This window comes from Opisthocomus hoazin, chromosome 7 (assembly GCF_030867145.1).
Source record: "Opisthocomus hoazin isolate bOpiHoa1 chromosome 7, bOpiHoa1.hap1, whole genome shotgun sequence".
Lineage (NCBI taxonomy): Eukaryota > Metazoa > Chordata > Aves > Opisthocomiformes > Opisthocomidae > Opisthocomus > Opisthocomus hoazin.
Genome location: NC_134420.1, coordinates 72,104,033 through 72,124,474, shown reverse-complemented (window position 1 = coordinate 72,124,474; position 20,442 = coordinate 72,104,033). Strand labels below are relative to the sequence as shown.

Genomic DNA, 20,442 nt, shown 5'->3' with positions numbered 1-20,442 from the left:
TCAGCAGGGACATCTTCCACCATCCCAGGATGCTCAGAGCTCCATCCAACCTGGCCTTGAGCACTGCCAGGGAGGGGGCAGCCACAGCTTCTCTGGGCAGCCTGGGCCAGGGCCTCACCACCCTCATGGGGAAGAATTTCTTCCAAATATCTCATCTAAATCTGCCCTCTTTTAGTTTAGAGCCGTTCCCCCTTGTTCTATCCCTACCCACCCTTGTGAAAAGCCCCTCTCCATCCTTCCTGTCGGCCCCTCCAGGCACTGGCAGCTGCTCTAAGGTCACCCCGGAGCCTTCTCTTCTCCAGGCTGAACAGCCCCAGCTCCCTCAGCCTGTCCTCATAGCAGAGGTGCTCCAGCCCTTGGATCATCTCCGTGGCCTCCTCTGGCCCTGCTCCAACACATCCATGTCCTTCCTATGCTGGGGGCTCCAGAGCTGGATGCAGGACTCCAGGTGGGGTCTCAGGAGAGTGGAGTAAAGGGGCAGAATCCCCTCCCTCGCCCTGCTGGCCAGAAGCCAGGACAGCGAGGACTCGCAGCACCCGCTGCTGTCCCCGACCAGCCCCAGCCCGGCTTGTCAGAGGGCTCGTTTTATTCAGAAGCATCTTTGGGGCAGAGGGACCGTCCCCTGGGTAGAAACTGGGTTGTTGGGTTGACAGTTGGACTTCATGATCTTAGAGGTCTTTTCCAACCTTCTCTATGATTCTATGAAATAGAGACACCTCGGAGCAGCTTCCTACGAGACCCCGCTCATCTCAGACACAAGGAAATAGAACGGAATACGAAAAACAAAAATCAGTGCCAGCCAGGAGGGGTGTTTCTGCGCCCAGCAGCCCACCTCCAGGAGAGAGCCTTCACAAATCAGAGCAGCACCCATAGTCGGCACGGGTTTCGGGTGAGGCACCGAGGCAGATCCCACCGGCACGGCAGCGGGGTCTGCGCCGAGGCAGAGCTCAAACCCCTCCTGCCAGGCTGGGGCTTCCACGCCGGGGTCACGGCACTCGAGTGGAGGGCAAGGAGATGTGGCAGCCCCAGCTGGAGGAACAAGCAGCAGCATTAAAGCAGCCATTTGCTCACCTGCCCGTAACGATCTGCCACCGTCGGAGAGCTCCCGAGGCATCCCTGGTCCCCAGAAGCCATCTGGGAGAGAGAGGTCCCAGCCCATCCAGCAGGCACGGGACATCTTCAGCATCTGAAGTGCTGTTAGATGTCTACACGCAGATATCAAGTGCCGCTCCAGGCATTTAGATGGTGGTAATGGGATATAAATATCTAATATCTCGGAAGACGCTTTTCTACAAGGCTCCACGACAGACCTTAACTCTCCCTAGGGCTGGGTGTCCAAGCAGAACAGCCTCTCTCAGCACCTTAAAAAAAGCACTTTCTCTTCTAAGTTCCCCTGTGAAAGCCACCCACGTCTGCTTTGCCAAAGAAACTGTACCCTTTTAGATAATTTTTAGTATTTACCTGGTTCTTGGAAGTGTTCTTCATTTGACAGGGTTCTGGATAAGATGAGGATAAGCGCTTCTTTAAATTGATCGAAGTGGACCTGTGGGAAAAAAAGGAAGAAAGGAGGGAATCAGCTGGGGCAGATAACGAAATGTCAGGGCGATAATCCAGCAGGAAGGCAGGAGCACTGCACATCACTCGGACCTCCACGCTGAGCCAAGAGCACGCCCGCATCTGCCGACAGCCTCGGCAAGGCGCACGAGCAAACCTTGGCTGGCTGGATCTCCAGGCCTGGAGAAAGGACAGCAAGCGACACGAAGACACAGCCAGCATCTCTGAGCTCGGGGGAGGTGGAAAAAAATGATTGCTATCACAGAATGACTCAAAGCCACTGCTTTAACACACTGGTTGGGTTTTTCCATCAAGCAAAAAGGCGAAAGAACAAGGCCAGAGGACCAGGGAGCATCTCCATCGCTTGAGGTAACCTGGCCATGGTCAAGTGACTCCTCCAGCGAGCATCTCCATCGCTTGAGGTGACCTGGCCATGGTCAGCAACTCCTCCAGGGAGCATCTCCATCGCTTGAGGTGACCTGGCCATGGTCAGCGACTTCTCCAGCGAGCATCTCCATTGCTTGAGGTGACCTGGCCATGGTCAGTGACTCCAGCGAGCATCTCCATCACTTGAGGTGACCTGGCCATGGTCAGTGACTCCCCCAGCGAGCATCTCCATCACTTGAGGTGACCTGGCCATGGTCAGTGACTCCCCCAGCGAGCATCTCCATCACTTGAGGTGACCTGGCCATGGTCAGTGACTCCCCCAGCGAGCATCTCCATCACTTGAGGTGACCTGGCCATGGTCAGCGACTCCTCCAGCGAGCATCTCCATCGCTTGAGGTGACCTGGCCATGGTCAGCGACTCCTCCAGCGAGCATCTCCATCGCTTGAGGTGACCTGGCCATGGTCAGCAACTCCTCCAGTGAGACACCAGTCCTAAACCGGTGATGAGACGCTTGGTCATGGAAATGCTCTCCTGCCCTAATTAAGCTTCAGAAAACACTTTCCGAAGAGGGTGGCAGAGAGTCGCACCCTTCCCAGGGCTCCTGCCCGCTGCAGCTCCACGAGGGCTGAACTGGGAGCACCAGGTCTGGAGCGTGGCTATGGAAAAACCAGGGAGGGATGCTCCTGCCACTGGCTTGGTCTTCTTTTCTTCTCCCCCTCTTTTCCATCTCTGTCTTCCTGGAAAGCCTCCTGCCTCACCGCCACGAACAGTTGCGAAGGGGCCGGAGCCGTGCCGGGGAACGCCAGCAATTCCAGCCGCGGGGGACGGAAACCCGGGGACAGCTGGGGAAGCTGCTTGACATGGCTTGGTGGCGAGGCACAGCTGGCCACCACGATTTCTTTCGGCTAAATAAATCCTCGGAGAATTTTTAGCATCGAACAAGAGACCCTGTATTTAAGGAAGCCACCGAGGCTGCTCTTGCTGGCAGGGCGGATTCCTGCGAACCCGGCACGGAGCCGCCGTCGGAGGGGTTTTAACGCCGCTGGGGGAGGCACGAGCTGCAAAACCCAGGGCTGAAGTTTGCCAGCTTGTTCTTGGGGTTGAGCCAGCCAAAAAAAGAGCAACGTGCTCGCCGGCGGGCTGGGGATGAGGGGAGCGGGCCCCCGCGGCTGTAAGCACGGGCACCCCGAGCAATTAAACCGTTAGAAATACGCGCAAAGAAACTCGTCGGGGGTGCCTTCGGCTGCATACTAATTGCTGCCATTCATTCCAAGGGCTGGTGTACTTCAAAAGGACAGTTTACAGAGATAGGAGAAATGGCCTGATTAAAGCAACTTGACATTTTGACTAAATGAGGATGAATAAAAGATGAGGGTGTTCCAATAACAGGACCCCCACCACGGGATCTTCTTGGGAAGGGAACGGTGACAACAGCCATGGGGACAGACAGAGCTGGTCCCTCAGATGGGTGCAGGGGACAGAATCCCAGAATGGTGGGGGTTGGAAGGGACCTCTGTGGGTCACCCAGCCCAACCCCCTGCCCAAGCAGGGTCACCCAGAGCAGGCTGCACAGCACCGCGTCCAGGTGGGGCTGGAATATCTCCAGAGAAGGAGACTCCACAGCCTCCCTGGGCAGCCTGGGCCAGGGCTCCGTCACCCTCAGAGGGAAGAAGTTCTTCCTCATCTTCAGACGGAACTTCCTCTGCTTCAGTTTGTGCCCGTTGCCCCTTGTCCTGTCGCTGGGCACCACTGAAAAGAGTCTGGCCCCGTCCTCCTGACACCCACCCTGCAGATATTTGTAGGCATTTCTAAGGTCCCCTCTCAGCCTTCTCTTCTCCAGGCTGAACAAGCCCAGCTCCCTCAGCCTCTCCTCGCAGGAGAGATGCTCCAGTCCCCTCCTCATCCTCGTAGCCCTCCGCTGGACTCTCTCCAGTAGCTCCTCATCTTTCTTGAACTGGGGAGCCCAGCACTGGACACAGCACTGCAGATGGGGCCTCACCAGGGCAGAGCAGAGGGGGAGGAGAACCTCCCTCGCCCTGCTGCCCACACTCCTCTTGGTGCACCCCAGGATCCCATTGGCTTTCTTGGCACCCAGGGCACACTGCTGGCTCATGGTCACCCTGTCGTCCCCCAGCACTCCCAGTCCCTCTCCGCAGAGCTGCTCTCCAGCAGGTCAGCCCCAGCCTGTACTGGTGCCTGGGGTTGTTCCTCCCCATGTTCACCTCCTCCAAGTTCAGACGGGACCTCACAGCAGCAAAAAAACAAAACAAAAAAAGCACTTTGCATCGCTCGCGCAAACACATCCAACGAGAGGGCAGAGTAAAACCACCCGGGCAGCTGCAGAGAGCCCCCCTAACACGTAACCTGCTCTGCCTAACGAGCCATGCGACTTCATCAAGCAGCCCTAACGAAGGAGAGGAAGGAAAAAGCGGGGCTCCCCGCAAGCGCAAGGGATGCGACAGCGGGCGCAGGTCCGCACCAACGGCCTTCGTCCACTGCTGGAAAACAGCCTCAGCCACCCAAGCCGACCCAAATACTTCACAAACGCCAGGCAGAAAGCACGGAGCAGCAAGACAGCCTCGATGCATCTGAAGTTTAATGTTCTTTTCCACAGGCTCGACTGAATTTGGGGTGTTTCGGAAGCGCCAGCGCGTGCATCTGCGCACGGGGTTCTGGAGCCGCGACCCCGAGGGCTGATCCGAACCCACCCGAACGCAGCGGAGCTCGGGAGGCGATGGCAGGGTGGGCGTTCGTGCCCACCCAGAGGCACGGACCGGGCACAGGACACGCGTCCCCGCAAACCCCGCAGCCAGAGCAGGGCTCTGCGCAGTGCTGGGGACACACCAAGCCCCTCGTGAGGAGAATTTTGCCAGGATTGGTAAATCGGAGGCAAACCAGACTCACACACTGGCACCAGCAAGCCCAGCCCCAGTGTCCTCATGGTAACCAGGGACCAGCCAAGCTGCTGAGCAGGGACCAGCACCTTCGAGAAATCTCAACGCCTGCCTTAAAGCAAGTTTCTGACCAAGCCGTGACTTCTTAGCACCGGAAAGACCGCAGCGACCCGCTGCTTCTCGCCGTCCGTCCCTGCAAAGCGAAGCGGCAGCCCGCAACCCCGGTCTCTCCGGGGCAAACAGGCATCGGCGGCTCCTTCCAGCTCCCCCTCCCTCACCTTCGAGCAGGGTCCTTGTCCCAAAGCCCTGCCCCTGCCTTGCAAACTGGCCAGAAGGCTGCAGAAGGCAACGGCAGGCGGGGAGCACATCGGAACAGGGCAACCTTGCACCCAAATCGCCCGCCCAGGATGCAAAAAGCCGCTGGGCGTTAAGGGGAGCAGCAGCGTCGCGGTGGGCTCGGAGGGAGTTGATTTGGGAAGAGGTGAAGAAGTGGAAGAGTGAAGCCCCACGCCGCGGTGTCCTCGCTGCGGGCTTGCTCACGCAGCAGCGCAGGGTGAAATCTGAACTCCCCGTCCCTGCTCGAGGACAGCTGAAGGATGGTCCTCAGGCTGGGGGTGCCTGACTTGCCCCCGTCCCTGCAAATCATATAACCGCAGTCCCCATGGGTGCTGCCACCATGCTGTCCCCAAGACAGCCTGAAGAAGAGAAGGCTGTGAGGGGACCTTAGAAATGCCTCTAAATATCTGCAGGGTGGGTGTCAGGAGGACGGGGCCAGACTCTTTCCAGTGGTGCCCAGCGACAGGACAAGGGGCAACGGGCACAAACTGAAGCAGAGGAAGCTCCAGCTGAAGATGAGGAAGAACTTCTTCCCTCTGAGGGTGACGGAGCCCTGGCCCAGGCTGCCCAGGGAGGCTGTGGAGTCTCCTTCTCTGGAGATATTCCAGCCCCGCCTGGACGCGGTGCTGTGCAGCCTGCTCTGGGTGACCCTGCTTGGGCAGGGGGTTGGGCTGGGTGACCCACAGAGGTCCCTTCCAACCCCCACCATTCTGTGATTCTGTGAAGATGGCTAATAAGCCACCTCTCGGAGGTCAGACGAGAAGGGCACGTCTGCCTGCATCCTCTCGCTCCCGCAGACACGCTCGAGGAAGGAGCCTTCACGAGGAATCGCTGCGAGCATCGCCCCCGCACGCCGTCGCGTGGGGAAAGCTCTTCTGGGACGGCCGGGCTCTGCCGCAAGCCAGGGCAGGATTTACACACCCTGGAGACAGCCGGTACCCGCTAATCCCCAGAGCATCACACCCAGCGCCGCAACAGATACGGCACCTCCAGCCCCTCACCGGGACACCGGCTTCAGCTCCCGGTCCAACCCAGCAAAACCCCATCCCCGGCACAAAAGCAAGACCCTGGGCAGACAAAACGCTCCCCCCTCCCCGGTGCCCTCCCGTATAACGGGGCCCCTGGAAGCTCCAGGGCAAAACGAAGGCTGCTCCCGCCGCCGAGAGGGAGCGATGCACCGGCTGCTATTCTCCCGACGAGCATCCTCGGAGACCCGGAGGATCCGACGGCGATTAAATCAGGCTCACGCTTAGACACAGGCCGTGGCTGCCGCTAACGAGCGCGGGCACCGGGGAGATGGGAGCAAACGCAGGAGGCCGAGATTGCTCTGAGGTTCAAGTCGCAGGTTGGAAGCGAGAACCGTCCCCAAAGATGGAGGCGGGGAGGGGAATGAAATACAAATGCTCCTTGGGATGCCCTGGGACAGCTCGCTGGGATGGAGCTGCTGGCTGGGATGGGGCGAGCGTGACTCAGGAGGCTTTAGCAGGGGCTTTTTGGTGCTGCTGGGCTGCGCCTACTGCCTTTAACTTCTTTCCACCCACCCCGAGCAGGCCACAGCACACTGCTGGTTCAGCCCCGAGCAGCTCTGCCAGCCACATCTCCAGCGCCGCTCTTCCCTCTGTCCCAGCACCCCAGAATCACAGAATCACAGAATGGTGGGGGTTGGAAGGGCCCTCTGTGGGTCACCCAGCCCAACCCCCTGCCCAAGCAGGGTCACCCAGAGCAGGCTGCACAGCACCGCATCCAGGCAGGGCTGGAATATCTCCAGAGAAGGAGACTCCACAGCCTCCCTGGGCAGCCTGGGCCAGGGCTCCGTCACCCTCCGAGGGAAGAAGTTCTTCCTCATCTTCAGCTGGAGCTTCCTCTGCTTCAGTTTGTGCCCGTTGCCCCTTGTCCTGTCGCTGGGCACCACTGGAAAGAGTCTGGCCCCGTCCTCCTGACACCCACCCTGCAGATATTTGTAAGTATATATGAGGTCCCCTCTCAGCCTTCTCTTCTCCAGGCTGAACAACCCCCGCGAGCGGCACAGCCAGGTCGCAGCATCTGAGCGGAGGAAGCTCAGGACGGCGGAGCTGAGTGGCACGGAAAGTCTCCGGCGCTCCAGCAAATGCCACACTGCATCTCCAAAGGTCAGAAACCTCCTTTCTGGGTCCATCCACGCTCCAGCGCTGCTCGCTGTCAGCGGATGAGCTACGGCCCCAGGCGAGGAAGAGGAGGCTTTGTTCGTTAAAGGAATTATTTTGGTTTGTGAAAGCTGCAGTTTGATAGCAAATCGGAGTCGGGATGGCTGCTTAGCTCACGTCTATCGAGAGCCCTACCTGTCCTGCTCTGTGTTTTCTGATTTTAATGAGCAGTGACAGGATTTGGGGGTGATTTTGAGGGAAGCATCCAACACACTTCAGACACAGCGTACCGGGAAGGAGGTAGCGCAGGACCACAAGGACATCCATGCTGAACATGAGGAGAGGCTGAGGGAGCTGGGCTTGTTCAGCCTGGAGAAGAGAAGGCTGAGAGGGGACCTTAGAAATGCCTCTAAATATCTGCAGGGTGGGTGTCAGGAGGACGGGGCCAGACTCTTTCCAGTGGTGCCCAGTGACAGGACAAGGGGCAACGGGCACAAACTGAAGCAGAGGAAGCTCCAGCTGAACATGAGGAAGAACTTCTTCCCTCTGAGGGTGACGGAGCCCTGGCCCAGGCTGCCCAGGGAGGCTGTGGAGTCTCCTTCTCTGGAGATATTCCAGCCCCGCCTGGACGCGGTGCTGTGCAGCCTGCTCTGGGTGACCCTGCTTGGGCAGGGGGTTGGGCTGGGGGACCCACAGAGGGCCCTGCCAACCCCTGCCATCCTGTGATTCTGTCCCCCCAAAGGCGAGCAGCTTCTGCTCAACACCCTGGCATTCAACCCCATAAAGGTACAACCACAACTGAATAATAGCTTTGGGAAGCACGGTGAGCTCGCCAGCCACAGCCCCCACCTCTGTGAGCCAGCAGGATGCTGCAGCCCCACAAAAAGGAGCCATTTGTCCCCCCAAACCCACCCCAGGCGGGTCTGCCATGACCACAGCCGTGTGTGGCCACCAACACCGGGTAACGTGGAAGAAAGGCGGCTCAACCAGCAACCGCTGGAGTTGGACAACACGCTTTAGAGTAACGTGCATGCCTGCATGCGGCCCCACCAGTGTAACTACAGCTGAAGTCCACGTAAATCACATGCTCGAGCCCTGCCTTCAGGTCCCCATCGCATCCCAAGCACCCTTTGAGCTGGATCGGGGAGCAGACCCGGGCCAGAAGCAGCACTAACCGGTGCTGGGGGCCAGCACTCGGTCTGGCCTCGGACACTGGGAAAACACACCCCGCGCCAGCGCAACGCCAGCGCGCAAGGCTGAGCACGAAGCGGTGGTTTCGGAGGGTTTCGGGCTCGGGGATGACACACCAGCGAGCAGTTCCCTTCCCCGTCCTCACTGATCGCCCTCTCGGAAGCCACCCTGTGCCCACCCTGCTCAACAGAACAGCAGACCCCGCAAGTCCCGCAGCCCCAGAGCCTCAGGGATGTCAGATATTCACAAATTACACCCATTCACCCTCTTTCCATCACCCTCCCATGCTCACAGAAGCAGCTGCCCGGGGCTGCCTTGCTCCCAAGCCCCGGACCCCCCCCAAATCGCCCCCCACCATCGCCCCAGCCTTACCCTGCCTAGGAGGTTGCCTTGGAGCAGGGTCTGCTGCAGCGCCGGGGCCACCTCCTCCAGGTGCAGCATGTGGCAGAGGTCGGTGAGCTCCTCCTGCCCCAGGGACCCTGTGCCCGTGCTGTCAAAGCTGTCGAAGAGCTCCTTGAGGCGAGCTTCATACTGGTCCTGCTCCGCTTCATCCATCCCATAGCCTGCCACGCTCACCTGCGGGGAGAGAGATGGGGCCGGTGAGCATCGACCGCAGCACCCATGGCACAGCCCAAGAGCTGCTTTCTTCACTGTGAGGGTGGTGAAACCCTGGCCCAGGTTGCCCAGAGAAGCTGTGGCTGCCCCCTCCCTGGCAGTGCTCAAGGCCAGGTTGGATGGAGCTCTGAGCACCCTGGGCTGTGGGAGATGTCCCTGCTCATTTTCAGTGGTGCCCAGTGACAGGACAAGGGGCAATGGGCACAAACTGAGGCACAGGAAGTTCCATCTGAACATGAGGAAGAACTTCTTTCCTCTGAGGGTGACGGAGCCCTGGCCCAGGCTGCCCAGGGAGGTTGTGGAGTCTCCTTCTCTGGAGATATTCAAGACCCGCCTGGATAAGGTCCTGTGCAGCCTGCTGTAGGTGACCCTGCTTCGGCGGGAGGGTTGGACTGGGTGACCCACAGTGGTCCCTTCCAACCCCTACTATTCTGTGATTCCGTGCTCATGGCAGGGGAGTTGGAACCAGATGAGCTTCAAGGTCCCTTCCAACCCAAACCAGTCTATGATTCTACCGGGGTGGCCCACGAGGCCGTTTGCTGCAGGTTTGGTTCACATTAAGTGAAGCTGGTGCTCTGCCACTGCTCCAGCCTCCCCCATCCCACTGGGTCAAGCCAGAAGTCACGCAGCAGAAAGACTGAGGGGGGGGGGGGGGGGAAAGCCCTCAGAGCCAAACCCGGAGGCAGCCCCAGGTCACACGTCCCTACCTGCCACCTCACCCCAGCTCCACCAGCAGCTCATCTGGCTCAGCCGGAGCAGCTGAGGTGCTGCAGGGGAAAACGGTTCCCTGGAGCTTCCCTGGCTCCCAGGTGATGCCTCACCAGCTATAGCGAGGAGATAAACAACCATACCAGCAGCGACCAGCAGCAGGGAACAGAGCATGGGGCTCTCTGGGGGGGGGGGGGGGGGGGGGGGGGGCAGGAGATCTCAACCACTGGCGGGGAAGCGTGGGACAGGGGACACCGCGAGGGTGGCAGCAGACCCCAGCCCCGGAGCAGAGCAGAAAGGCAGCCGGTCTCCTGCACCAGCCAACAAAGCCCCGGTGGTTTCCCCACCGCTCGCCCAAGGGCTTCATCCTCCCCTTCAAGCCAACAATTTCTCATCTCTCTCATCCCGTCGCAGCCCCAGGGACTGGTCGGGGAGGGAAATTTCCCAGCTGAAATTCGGATTCTGTTGGCATCTGTTTACCCGGCCTGGCTGCGGGGCTCCCCGTCAGGTCGGGGTGACAGCAGTGTCACCCAGTGCCACCACCCAGCCTTGGCTCGCACAGTCACCGCTGGGGACGTGCCACCATCCCCGGGGGGCACGATCAGCACCGTACCCATTATCACCGGGCACGGCAGGGACCCAATGCCCCAAGGACACAACCCCAGCACCAGCCAGGTCTCCACGTGAGTTTTGTTCTGCCCACGCTGCCGCAGGTTGTCCCAGCCAGGTCTCCCAAAGCGGAGGAGGGGTCCTATCCAAACCCCCCCCTCGCTGCCCAGCTCTGCCATGGAGCAGCCACCTCCCTCCCAGCATCGCAGCGTCCCTGCAGCCGCCTGCGTCACCGGCAGAGCTCGTGGACATCCCAGAACCGATTCCACCCCACCGCCTCGAGGGTCACGCCAACCTTCGGGAGCATCACCAGCTCCCGTGAGCACCATCAGCTCCCATGAGCACCCCACAGCAGAGGGGCCATCGGAAGAGCCTGTCCCGCTGGCACGGGTGGATAACTGGGAAATCTCCCGGGTGGATAACTGGGAAATCTCCCGGGTGGACACTGCAGCAGCCACGTCCCTGATTTCGCCAGCCGCAGCAGCGAAGCCGACGCAGAGCAGCACTGGGCTCCCGTGCCAAACAGCACACGGGGTCCACGGGATGGGAATCACCCAGCCCGGCTGTCCCCCCTCCCACGCCGACATGGGCAAGGACAGCAGCATGGCCAGACCTCGAGAGTGAACGGGCACAACCCCTCCCCATCCTCACATCGCTCCACCTGGGCCTCACACCCTCGGCATCCCCTGGTTTTTTCCACCCTCTGATGCCTCTTTAGCAAAGCACCCAAGCGCTGCGGGGAGAAACGAGGGTGCAGACGCACTGTGGAGTCTCCTCTGGAGATGTTCAAGACCCACCTGGACACGGTGCTGTGCAGCCTGCTCTGGGTGACCCTGCTTCGGCAGGGGGTTGGGCTGGGTGACCCACAGAGGTCCCTGCCAACCCCTGCCATGCTTTGATTCACGCTCAACCCAGGGTGCTGAGAATGAGCAAGCACCCACAACCTCAGGTGCCTGCAAGCAGAAGGCAGGCAGCAAACTACTTTCCCCGTTCTCACACCGGCAACCCCGTTTCCCACCCCCTGCACCCACGGTTCAGCACACGCAGGGCTCAATAGCGGCTGCGGCCCGGAACCGGCGTCGGGAGAGCCCTGCCCGCTCCAAAACTCGCAGCCGAGCCTCCAGCAAAGGTCACTCCAACCCTCAGAGTTTCCCAGGCATTTTTGAGCCTCTTCTCTTCAGGGTCAGCCACCTCCTGCTCCCCAGAGACCTCTCCAGCACCCGACCCCACTTCCACACCGCCGAAACCAGTTCGCCCAGAGAGCTAACCGCCACCTCCCGACGTGTCCCTGAGCATCGGGGTCCCCCTCTCTCAACACCGTACTGGCAAGTGGCCCCAAAAACTTACCCCGGATGAGTCAGGATGGGTTGAGGGAGGACAGGACAAGGGGCAATGGGCACAAACTGAAGCAGAGGAAGCTCCATCTGAACATGAGGAAGAACTTCTTCCCTCTGAGGGTGACGGAGCCCTGGCCCAGGCTGCCCAGGGAGGCTGTGGAGTCTCCTTCTCTGGAGATATTCCAGACCCACCTGGACGCAGTGCTGTGCAGCCTGCTCTGGGTGACCCTGCTTGGGCAGGGGGTTGGACTGGGTGACCCACAGAGGTCCCTGCCAACCCCTGCCATGCTGGGATTCTGTGAGGAGACCCTGGGGAGCCCATAAAACCAGCAAGAAAAAATACGCTCCCCGAAGGAGAAGAGCATCGGGTGCACGGTCCCTGCCTGGGGCCAGACCTGCCCTGCAGCCCGGGTGAGTTTTCGGCGAGGGCACGGTGGCCCTGGCAGCCTGGCGTGTCCCCACGGCGAGGGGTGGTGGGAGCTCCCTGGCGAGACCACCCAGTCACCCGTGGAAAGATTTCATCCTTTCCAGCAGGAAAAGCATCAGAAATAACTAACGGCAGGCAACGCTCTTTGCCTACCTGCAGTCAGTCAACGACGGCGAGCTGCCGGCAGCGAGACGAACCCGCACGCATCCTGCGCAACCTCCATCTTAGGAAGCTCCGGCACGCAGCCGGCTGTGCACGGTGACCCAAGATGCCTACTCCCGACTGAATTATTCAGCAGCGCTTTGAGATGGGGGAGGAAAAAAGAGGGGAAAAAAAAAAAAAAAAAAAAGGAAACCACCACCCAAGCCACCCTCCTACCTGAGGAGCTGGCGAGGCCGCCCGGCATCACCCAGCAGTCAAAATAATGAGGTCAGCGGCATCAGCGAGCCGGCGCGCGCAGCCACCCTCGGCACCCGCCTCGGAGGGTCGGGGATGGGAGACTGGCAGCAGAGAAAGGGCTGAGAGGGGAGGTGGAGGGGGGGAAGCAACACAAGAGGCACACAAAGCCCGAATTAAACCCCAGCCTTTCATCTCCGCTCCAGATGGGCCAGCAGCTGAGATGCAGGAGGGCGGCACGGAGAGCAGGATAATAGGGGTGGGCGGCAGCTGAGCGGGGGGCTCCCCGGTCCCCCGCGTCGGGCATCACTTTGTTCAGATTTATAGCTGGCCTTCTGCACCGCGTCAAGTCCCCCAAAACGACCGGCTCGAGTTTAGGAGAACCACTTGGAGCCGTAACCGCTTTATTCTTTATTTCTCTTCTCCCCATCACAGCCCCCGGGAAGCAAAGCGCGGAGGGATGATGAGCAGAGGAAGTTTTCACCAGTGGTTTTTTTTCCTCCCTTTAAATGCAGCCCCTCCTGAGAGCCAGATAACCTTCACAGGGGCCCGACGTGACTAAACTCTCAGCTAAATTTAACTCCAACAACGTGGGCTTAAACAGAATCACAGAATGGTGGGGGTTGGAAGGGACCTCTGTGGGTCACCCAGCCCAACCCCCTGCCCAAGCAGGGTCACCCAGAGCAGGCTGCACAGCACCGCGTCCAGGCGGGGCTGGAATATCTCCAGAGAAGGAGACTCCACAGCCTCCCTGGGCAGCCTGGGCCAGGGCTCCATCACCCTCAGAGGGAAGAAGTTCTTCCTCGGGTTCAGCTGGAGCTTCCTGTGCCTCAGTTTGTGCCCATTGCCCCTTGTCCTGTCGCTGGGCACCACTGGAAAGAGTCTGGCCCCGTCCTCCTGACACCCACCCTGCAGATATTTAGAGGCATTTCTAAGGTCCCCTCTCAGCCTTCTCTTCTCCAGGCTGGACAAGCCCAGCTCCCTCAGCCTCTCCTCGCAGGAGAGTTAATTACCGGTTAATTACCGCTTCGCATATTAAGTGCCTGGAATCGACACCAACCTCCAAGCCCCAAACTAATGAGGACATGGATTACCTGGTCAATCAATGGCCCCACCGAGGAAAAACATGAGGATTCACTAAAACACCTCTTTTATGGGTGCGGAAGAGTGTGAACGCGAAGAGGATGCGACACGGAGGTTTCGGGGATGCTCTGCCCGCGTGCCCCATCACCAACCGCCCCTCTCCAGGGCTGCGCTGGCTGCGTTGCCCCCGTCCCACCCAGCCCCCCCCCACACAGACAGCGGTGACCTCAAGCAAGTCACCAACTTCAAGGGACACCAAGGAAAAACGCGGCTTTGGCCGCTGCTCTCGGTCGCCTCGGCTCCAACGCGGGCCTGGCGATGAGCGGTGAGGAAGCGCCCAGCGGCGCGGCGTCACGCGGCCGCCTCCGAAACGCCAGCACCCGCTCCACGAGACGTCACCCTCCGGCGGCAGCCACCCCACGATGACAGGTTCAAAGCGACTGGGCCTTCCCTCCGCACTTGGGACAACAGGGACAATGTGAACACGGCCATCAACCCCCCCCCTCCACCCCAGGACCCCAGTTTTTAATGGCAGGGTTTATGACGAGATGCCCAGCACCCACCCACCCCAGACCCTGGAGCCCTTTCGGGAAAGCTGGAGCTGGGGTTGTCTCATCTAACTCGTTATCCCCTTCCCCTAACGAACCATCTCACACATCACAGCTGCGGCTAAGCTGCCATGCCCCCCCGAACCCCCATGCCACTGCCCGTGTTGGGGTGACTCCGGAGCCTGGCCCACCCCGCAACACCCCGTCCCCTCTTGGGGAGCAGCAGCAGGGTCACACCGAGAAACTAAAGAAAAGCTGGGGGGAAAAAAAGTCCAAAAGGGCAACGAAGCACCCAAACAGAGCCACAGGATGTTCGGGGTTGGCAGGGACCTCTGTGGGTCACCCAGTCCAACCCCCTGCCCAAGCAGGGTCACCCAGAGCAGGCTGCACAGCACCGCGTCCAGGCGGGGCTGGAATATCTCCAGAGAAGGAGACTCCACAGCCTCCCTGGGCAGCCTGGGCCAGGGCTCCGTCACCCTCAGAGGGAAGAAGTTCTTCCTCATCTTCAACTGGAACTTCCTCTGCTTCAGTTTGTGCCCGTTGCCCCTTGTCCTGTTGCTGGGCACCACTGGAAAGAGTCTGGCCCCATCCTCCTGACACCCACCCTGCAGATATTTAGAGGCATTTCTAAGGTCCCCTCTCAGCCTTCTCTTCTCCAGGCTGAACAAGCCCAGCTCCCTCAGCCTCTCCTCATAGGAGAGATGCTCCAGTCCCCTCCTCATCCTCGTAGCCCTCCTCTGGACTCTCTCCAGTAGCTCCTCATCCTTCTTGAACTGGGGAGCCCAGAACTGGACACAGCACTGCAGATGGGGCCTCCCCAGGGCAGAGCAGAGGGGGAGGAGAACCTCCCTCGCCCTGCTGGCCACACTCCTCAAACGTCAGTAAATCACCGGACAGTGCACCCGGCTCTCCAAGGGTCACCACCAAAGCCGCCCTTACAGCTGGCCGCTCCCCCTCCCCACCAACCACAGCCATAATTCTTGCAGCCCGGCACCGGCTGCTTTGCACCCCAATGCCACCCCTCGCCCCGCTCCCCAAACCGTGGCCAAACCAGAGCCAGCAGAAGGAACAGACTCTGTTAACCAAGCTCCACTCCAGATGAGCAAAAGCGGCGACCGGGCGCATAAAGCGCTAGAAATTTATGGAAAGAGGATCAAAAGAAAGAGCAGCGTTTTAAATATTCACGCCAGCCCGGTATTTGCATCGTAATGGGGCCTTTCAAGGCGCAGCCTTCCCCTCTGGAAGGAAAAACAAAGCGCCCATCTGTTTTGATTTTGGCAAATCGGGCCGGAGTCGCAGCCGTGATGACTTGGGGTGCCCCCCAGCCCAAGGTACCCGTGGCTCGGGGAGCCCCGGGTGCCCCCCAGCCCAAGATACCCGTGGCTCGGGGAGCCCCGGGTGCCCCCCAGCCCAAGGTATCCCTGACTCGGGGAGCCCCGGGTGCCCCCCAGCCCTAGGTATCCCTGGCTCGGGGAGCCCCGGGTGCCCCCCAGCCCTAGGTATCCCTGGCTCGGGGAGCCCCGGGTGCCCCCCAGCCCTAGGTATCCCTGGCTCGGGGAGCCCCGCGTGCCCCCCAGCCCAAGGCACCGACGGCTCGGGGAGCCCCGCGTGCCCCCCAGCCCAAGGCACCGACGGCTCGGGGAGCCCCGGGTGCCCCCCAGCCCAAGGCACCGACGGCTCGGGGAGCCCCGGGTGCCCCCCAGCCCAAGGCACCGACGGCTCGGGGAGCCCCGGGTGCCCCCCAGCCCAAGGCACCGACGGCTCGGGGAGCCCCGCGTGCCCCCCAGCCCAAGGCACCGACGGCTCGGGGAGCCCCGCGTGCCCCCCAGCCCAAGGCACCGACGGCTCGGGGAGCCCCGGGTGCCCCCCAGCCCAAGGCACCGACGGCTCGGGGAGCCCCGGGTGCCCCCCAGCCCAAGGCACCGACGGCTCGGGGAGCCCCGGGTGCCCCCCAGCCCTAGGCACCGACGGCTCGGGGAGCCCCGGGTGCCCCCCAGCCCTAGGCACCGGCGCGCAGCGGATGATTTCGGAAGTAAACAAAGCGAGAAGGCGATTTATCCGGCGGCGCCCGGCGCACCGGGAAATCGGGGATTCGGTAATTCCCGCAGAGCTCAGCCCCGCGCCGGCTCCGATAAACCCGGGCCGCGCTGAATCACGCCGCTAACGCGCCCGCGCCCGTCGCGCTGAGCCTCTCGCCCCCGACCCCCGCTGCGGGGACCCCAGCTCCGAGGAAGACGGGGCAGGACAGACGCACGCACCCAAACTGGCACCCAGCAGACCCCCCCAGCGCACCCAGCTCCGGCAGAGGACCCTCCCGGGCTGCGGATTTGGGTTTTCCAGGCTCACAGACAGGACGGGCCAGGGGCGATGGGGCCACGCTCCGCGACCGGACAGCGGGCACCGGGTGACAGCGATGGCTTCGCCGATGACAAACCCGCTGCCGTTATTAATAATTAATCCCCCCCGGCGCGGCCGGCCGCTTGCTCAGCTCAGCCCTGGGAGAAGCGGGTCCCTCTCCCAGAGTTTTTGGGGCGTCCGGAGCATCACCGCTCCCTGAGCATCTCCATCCCCGGCTCAGGGATGCAGCGCAGGGCGGGGTGCCCTTGGCTGGTGGGGGGGGAGCAGCACCCAGCACCCACTGCCCCTCACCCCGCCGGGCCGCTGCCACCAGCCAAACGGGGCTGCAGGGGGGGGCGGGATTTTGTATGACCCCCCCCACCCCCGCAAACCCCGCTCCGCACCCCCAAACCCCCCCACTGGGTACCAGACCCCCCGCCCCCGGTACCCCCCCGCCCCTCCAGCCCCGGGGTGCTGGGCGCCGCAGCCCCGCTCCCCTCCCGTGCTCACCCGACGCGGCTGCCGCTGCCTCCCAGCTCGGCGGGGCGTTCGTTGCGGAACGTTGCGGGGCGTTCTGAGACGTTGCGGAGCTGGGGGAGGCGACCTTCAAATGCGGCCGCGTTTATTGGGCCGCGGCGCGGGGCCGGCTCCCGGGTGGGCGTGGCCGGCGGCCTTTGGGCGGGATTGGACGGGAGCGGCTGGTGGCACCGCCCATCTCGGCACGCCCCGCCCCGCCGCGCACGGGGGAGGCGGAGGGGGAGGGGGCCGCGGTCCAGCACCCCAGGTGGCATCAGCTCGGTTGTCATCATCCTGCAGTCCAGGGTGACATCACCCCAGCTCCCTGCTGTCCCATACCCCAGGGTGGCATCACCTTGGTTGTCACCATCCCGCACCCCAGGGTGGCATCACCCCAGCTCCCCACTGTCCCACACCACAGGCTGGCATGACCCCAGGTCCCCAGAGTCCCATACCCCAGGGTGGCATCACCTCCGCTGTCACCATCCCGCATCCCAGCATGGCATCACCCCAGCTCCCTATTGTCCCATACCCCAGGGTGCCGTGACCCTGCCTCCCCGATGTCCCATACCCCAGGGTGGCATCACCTCAGTTGTCATCATCCTGCATCTCAGGATGGCATCACCCCACCTCCCTGCTGTCCCATACCCCAGGGTGGCATTGCCCTGGCTCCCTGCTGTCCTGCACCCCAGGGTGGCATCACCTCGGTTGTCACCATCCCAGGCCCCAAGGTGGCATCACCCTGGTTCCCTGTGTTCCTACACCCCTGGGAACATGGCCCTGCAGCTCCTCATCGTCCCAAAAAAAACTGGTGGCACATCCCGTGGGCTGCCCCATGCCTGAAGGTCACAGCATCACGTCACCCCACTGTCCCCGCCCTGGGGACAAGGCACCCCAGCTCCCCGCCATCCCGGGGTCTCCTTGCATGGCCGTGACACGGGGGCCATGCCGTGCCTGGTGGCACCCAGCCCCTCCACTCGCCCCAGCCCCCACGGTGGCTCGGCACCCCGATCCGCCTGTGCCCCCCCGCTTGCTTTGGGGGGGACACAGCTGGGGACAGCCCTCTGCCCCATGAGCCATCCCGTGGGGGTCCGGGGCGCTGATCTACCGACCCTGGGCACCAGCGAAACTCCAACCCTCACTTCAACCTCGGCAGCCCTCATTAGAGGCCGGAGCTCAGCAGCTCCCAAGGGTTGTGGCATGTGGATTCTCTGGTGGCTAATAAGGGGTTCAGCTCACGCTGCAAAATGCTCTCTCACAATTCACAGAATCCCAGCATGGTGGGGGTTGGAAGGGACCTCTGTGGGTCACCCAGCCCAACCCCCTGCCCAAGCAGGGTCACCCAGAGCAGGCTGCACAGCACCGCGTCCAGGCGGGGCTGGAATATCTCCAGAGAAGGAGACTCCACAGCCTTCCTGGGCAGCCTGGGCCAGGGCTCCGTCACCCTCACAGGGGAGAAGTTCTTCCTCATCTTCAGCTGGAGCTTCCTCTGCTTCAGTTTGTGCCCGTTGCCCCTTGTCCTGTCGCTGGGCACCACTGGAAAGAGTCTGGCCCCATCCTCCTGACACCCACCCTGCAGATATTTAGAGGCATTTCTAAGGTCCCCTCTCAGCCTTCTCTTCTCCAGGCTGAACAAGCCCAGCTCCCTCAGCCTCTCCTCGGAGGAGAGATGCTCCAGTTCCCTCACCATCCTCGTAGCCCTCCACTGGACTCTCTCCAGTAGCTCCTCATCTCTCTTGAACTGGGGAGCCCAGAACTGGACACAGCACTGCAGATGGGGCCTCACCAGGGCAGTGTAGAGGGGGAGGAGAACCTCCCTCGCCCTGCTGGCCACACTGTTCCGAATGCACCCCAGGATCCCACTGCCCTTCTTGGCACCCAGGACACGCTGCTGGCTCATGGTCACCCTGTCGTCCCCCAGCACTCCCAGTCCCTCTCCACAGAGCTGCTCTCCAGCAGGTCAGCCCCAGCCTGTACTGGTGCCTGGGGTTGTTACTCGCCAGGTGCAGGACCCTGCCCTTGCCCTTGTTGAACCTCACCAGGTTCCTCTCTGCCCAACTCTCCAGCCTGTCCAGGTCTCGCTGGATGGCAGCATGGGTTTATTTTGCTTCTGTTTTGCGAAAACACTGGGGACATGATAACTGTTAAGCCCTCTTCTGTTTTTTAAGGCGACTCTAACATTGGTCTGCGGGTTCAAAATATTTTCAAGGGAGGAGCAAGGGCAACACCAAAGCCTCGCAGCCAGATGCCCGGCAGCCTGACGGGTTGCATAAGCCCTGCTCCGATAGCAAACCAGGCTCAAGACCCCACGGGACCCCCGCAGCGGAGACGCGGGCTGGTTTGCCACGAGGTCCCACCGGCCGTGACGGGGACACCGCACCTCAGCTAAAAAACCTAATAAAATATTTCTCCCTCTGCAGCAGCCGGGGTCGGCGCCTGCTCCCACGGTGCCAGCGCCGGGGCAGAGCCAAGCGGGTCACCCAGCGCGGAGCAAAGCCCTGCCCGGGGACGCGGCCGTGTCGCCGCAACGGAGCCGGGGAGAGGTGACATTCAAGGGCAGGGGGCCTTGGCAGGAGGCTTGGCTGGCCAGATGTCAGCAGCCACGGCTTGCTGCCGGGGGACGGCTTTTTGTTCGGGGGTTTTTTAACCATTTGCCATTTTTCTCCGCCGCTTTATTCCGCTCTGACGCTTGCTGAGGGTTTTTCTTTCTTTTCTTTCTCTCCCCCTTTCCGCGTTTGCTTTCTCGTCCCCGGTTCAAACGCTCTGTCACCGGGTATTATGCCGAAGCTGAAACCATCTGCCGCTTTGTTTCGTCGCGAGCCCGGCGAGCGCCAGGACCTTTATCCCCCCCCAGCACCCTCCTCCTCGCCGCCGCAGCGCCGGAGCCTCGCTAATCCAAGCGACAGCCCCGAAAAACCTCTGCCGTCACCCAGCAGAGTCACCCGCTTCTGTGCCGGCTGTCCCCACGTCCCCAAGCCAGCCCGCGGGGATGCGCAGAGCCCCGGCTCGCCCGCACCAGGCTGCATTGCCCCGCTGCGAATTCCGGACTCATTTTTAGCCCCGGCTGTTGGCAAAGGCATCCCGGTTTTTCTTTTTTCCGCCTTATTCCGGAGGGAGGAAGGCGTTTTTCTGGGAGCCGCCGAGCCTCGCCAGACGCCGACCCCGCCAGCCTATTTCTGGAGCCCCCGCCAGCGAGCAGCTGCGGCTGGGGACGGCGTTCGCGGCCAGCGCCGGCTCGGCGGAAGGAAACCTCCGCTCGCCCACGCCGTCAGGCGTGACACACACTAAATAATTAAAAAAAAACCCTAAAAAATAAGGCGTGTGTGGGAAAATCCGGGGCTGCCGCACACGAGCTGCCTCCCGGACCCACAGCTTGGGGG

At 61.7% G+C, this 20,442-nt stretch overlaps 1 protein-coding gene across 8 annotated transcripts in view; it reads right to left on the bottom strand.

Moving 5' to 3' along the window:
* The window catches only part of NIN (ninein), a 73,750-nt gene extending 56,630 nt beyond the window's left edge, over positions 1-17,120 (bottom strand). For all 8 annotated transcript variants that reach the window (XM_075427231.1, XM_075427233.1, XM_075427232.1 and 5 more), the window contains exons 1-3: positions 17,057-17,120; positions 8,859-9,062; positions 1,462-1,543 (exon numbers count right to left, since the gene is read on the bottom strand). In XM_075427231.1, coding sequence (XP_075283346.1) covers positions 1,462-1,543; positions 8,859-9,041 — 265 coding nt within the window. In that variant the 5' untranslated portion in view covers positions 9,042-9,062; positions 17,057-17,120. The remainder of the gene's footprint in view (positions 1-1,461; positions 1,544-8,858; positions 9,063-17,056) is intronic.
* Positions 17,121-20,442: the final 3,322 nt, after the last annotated feature.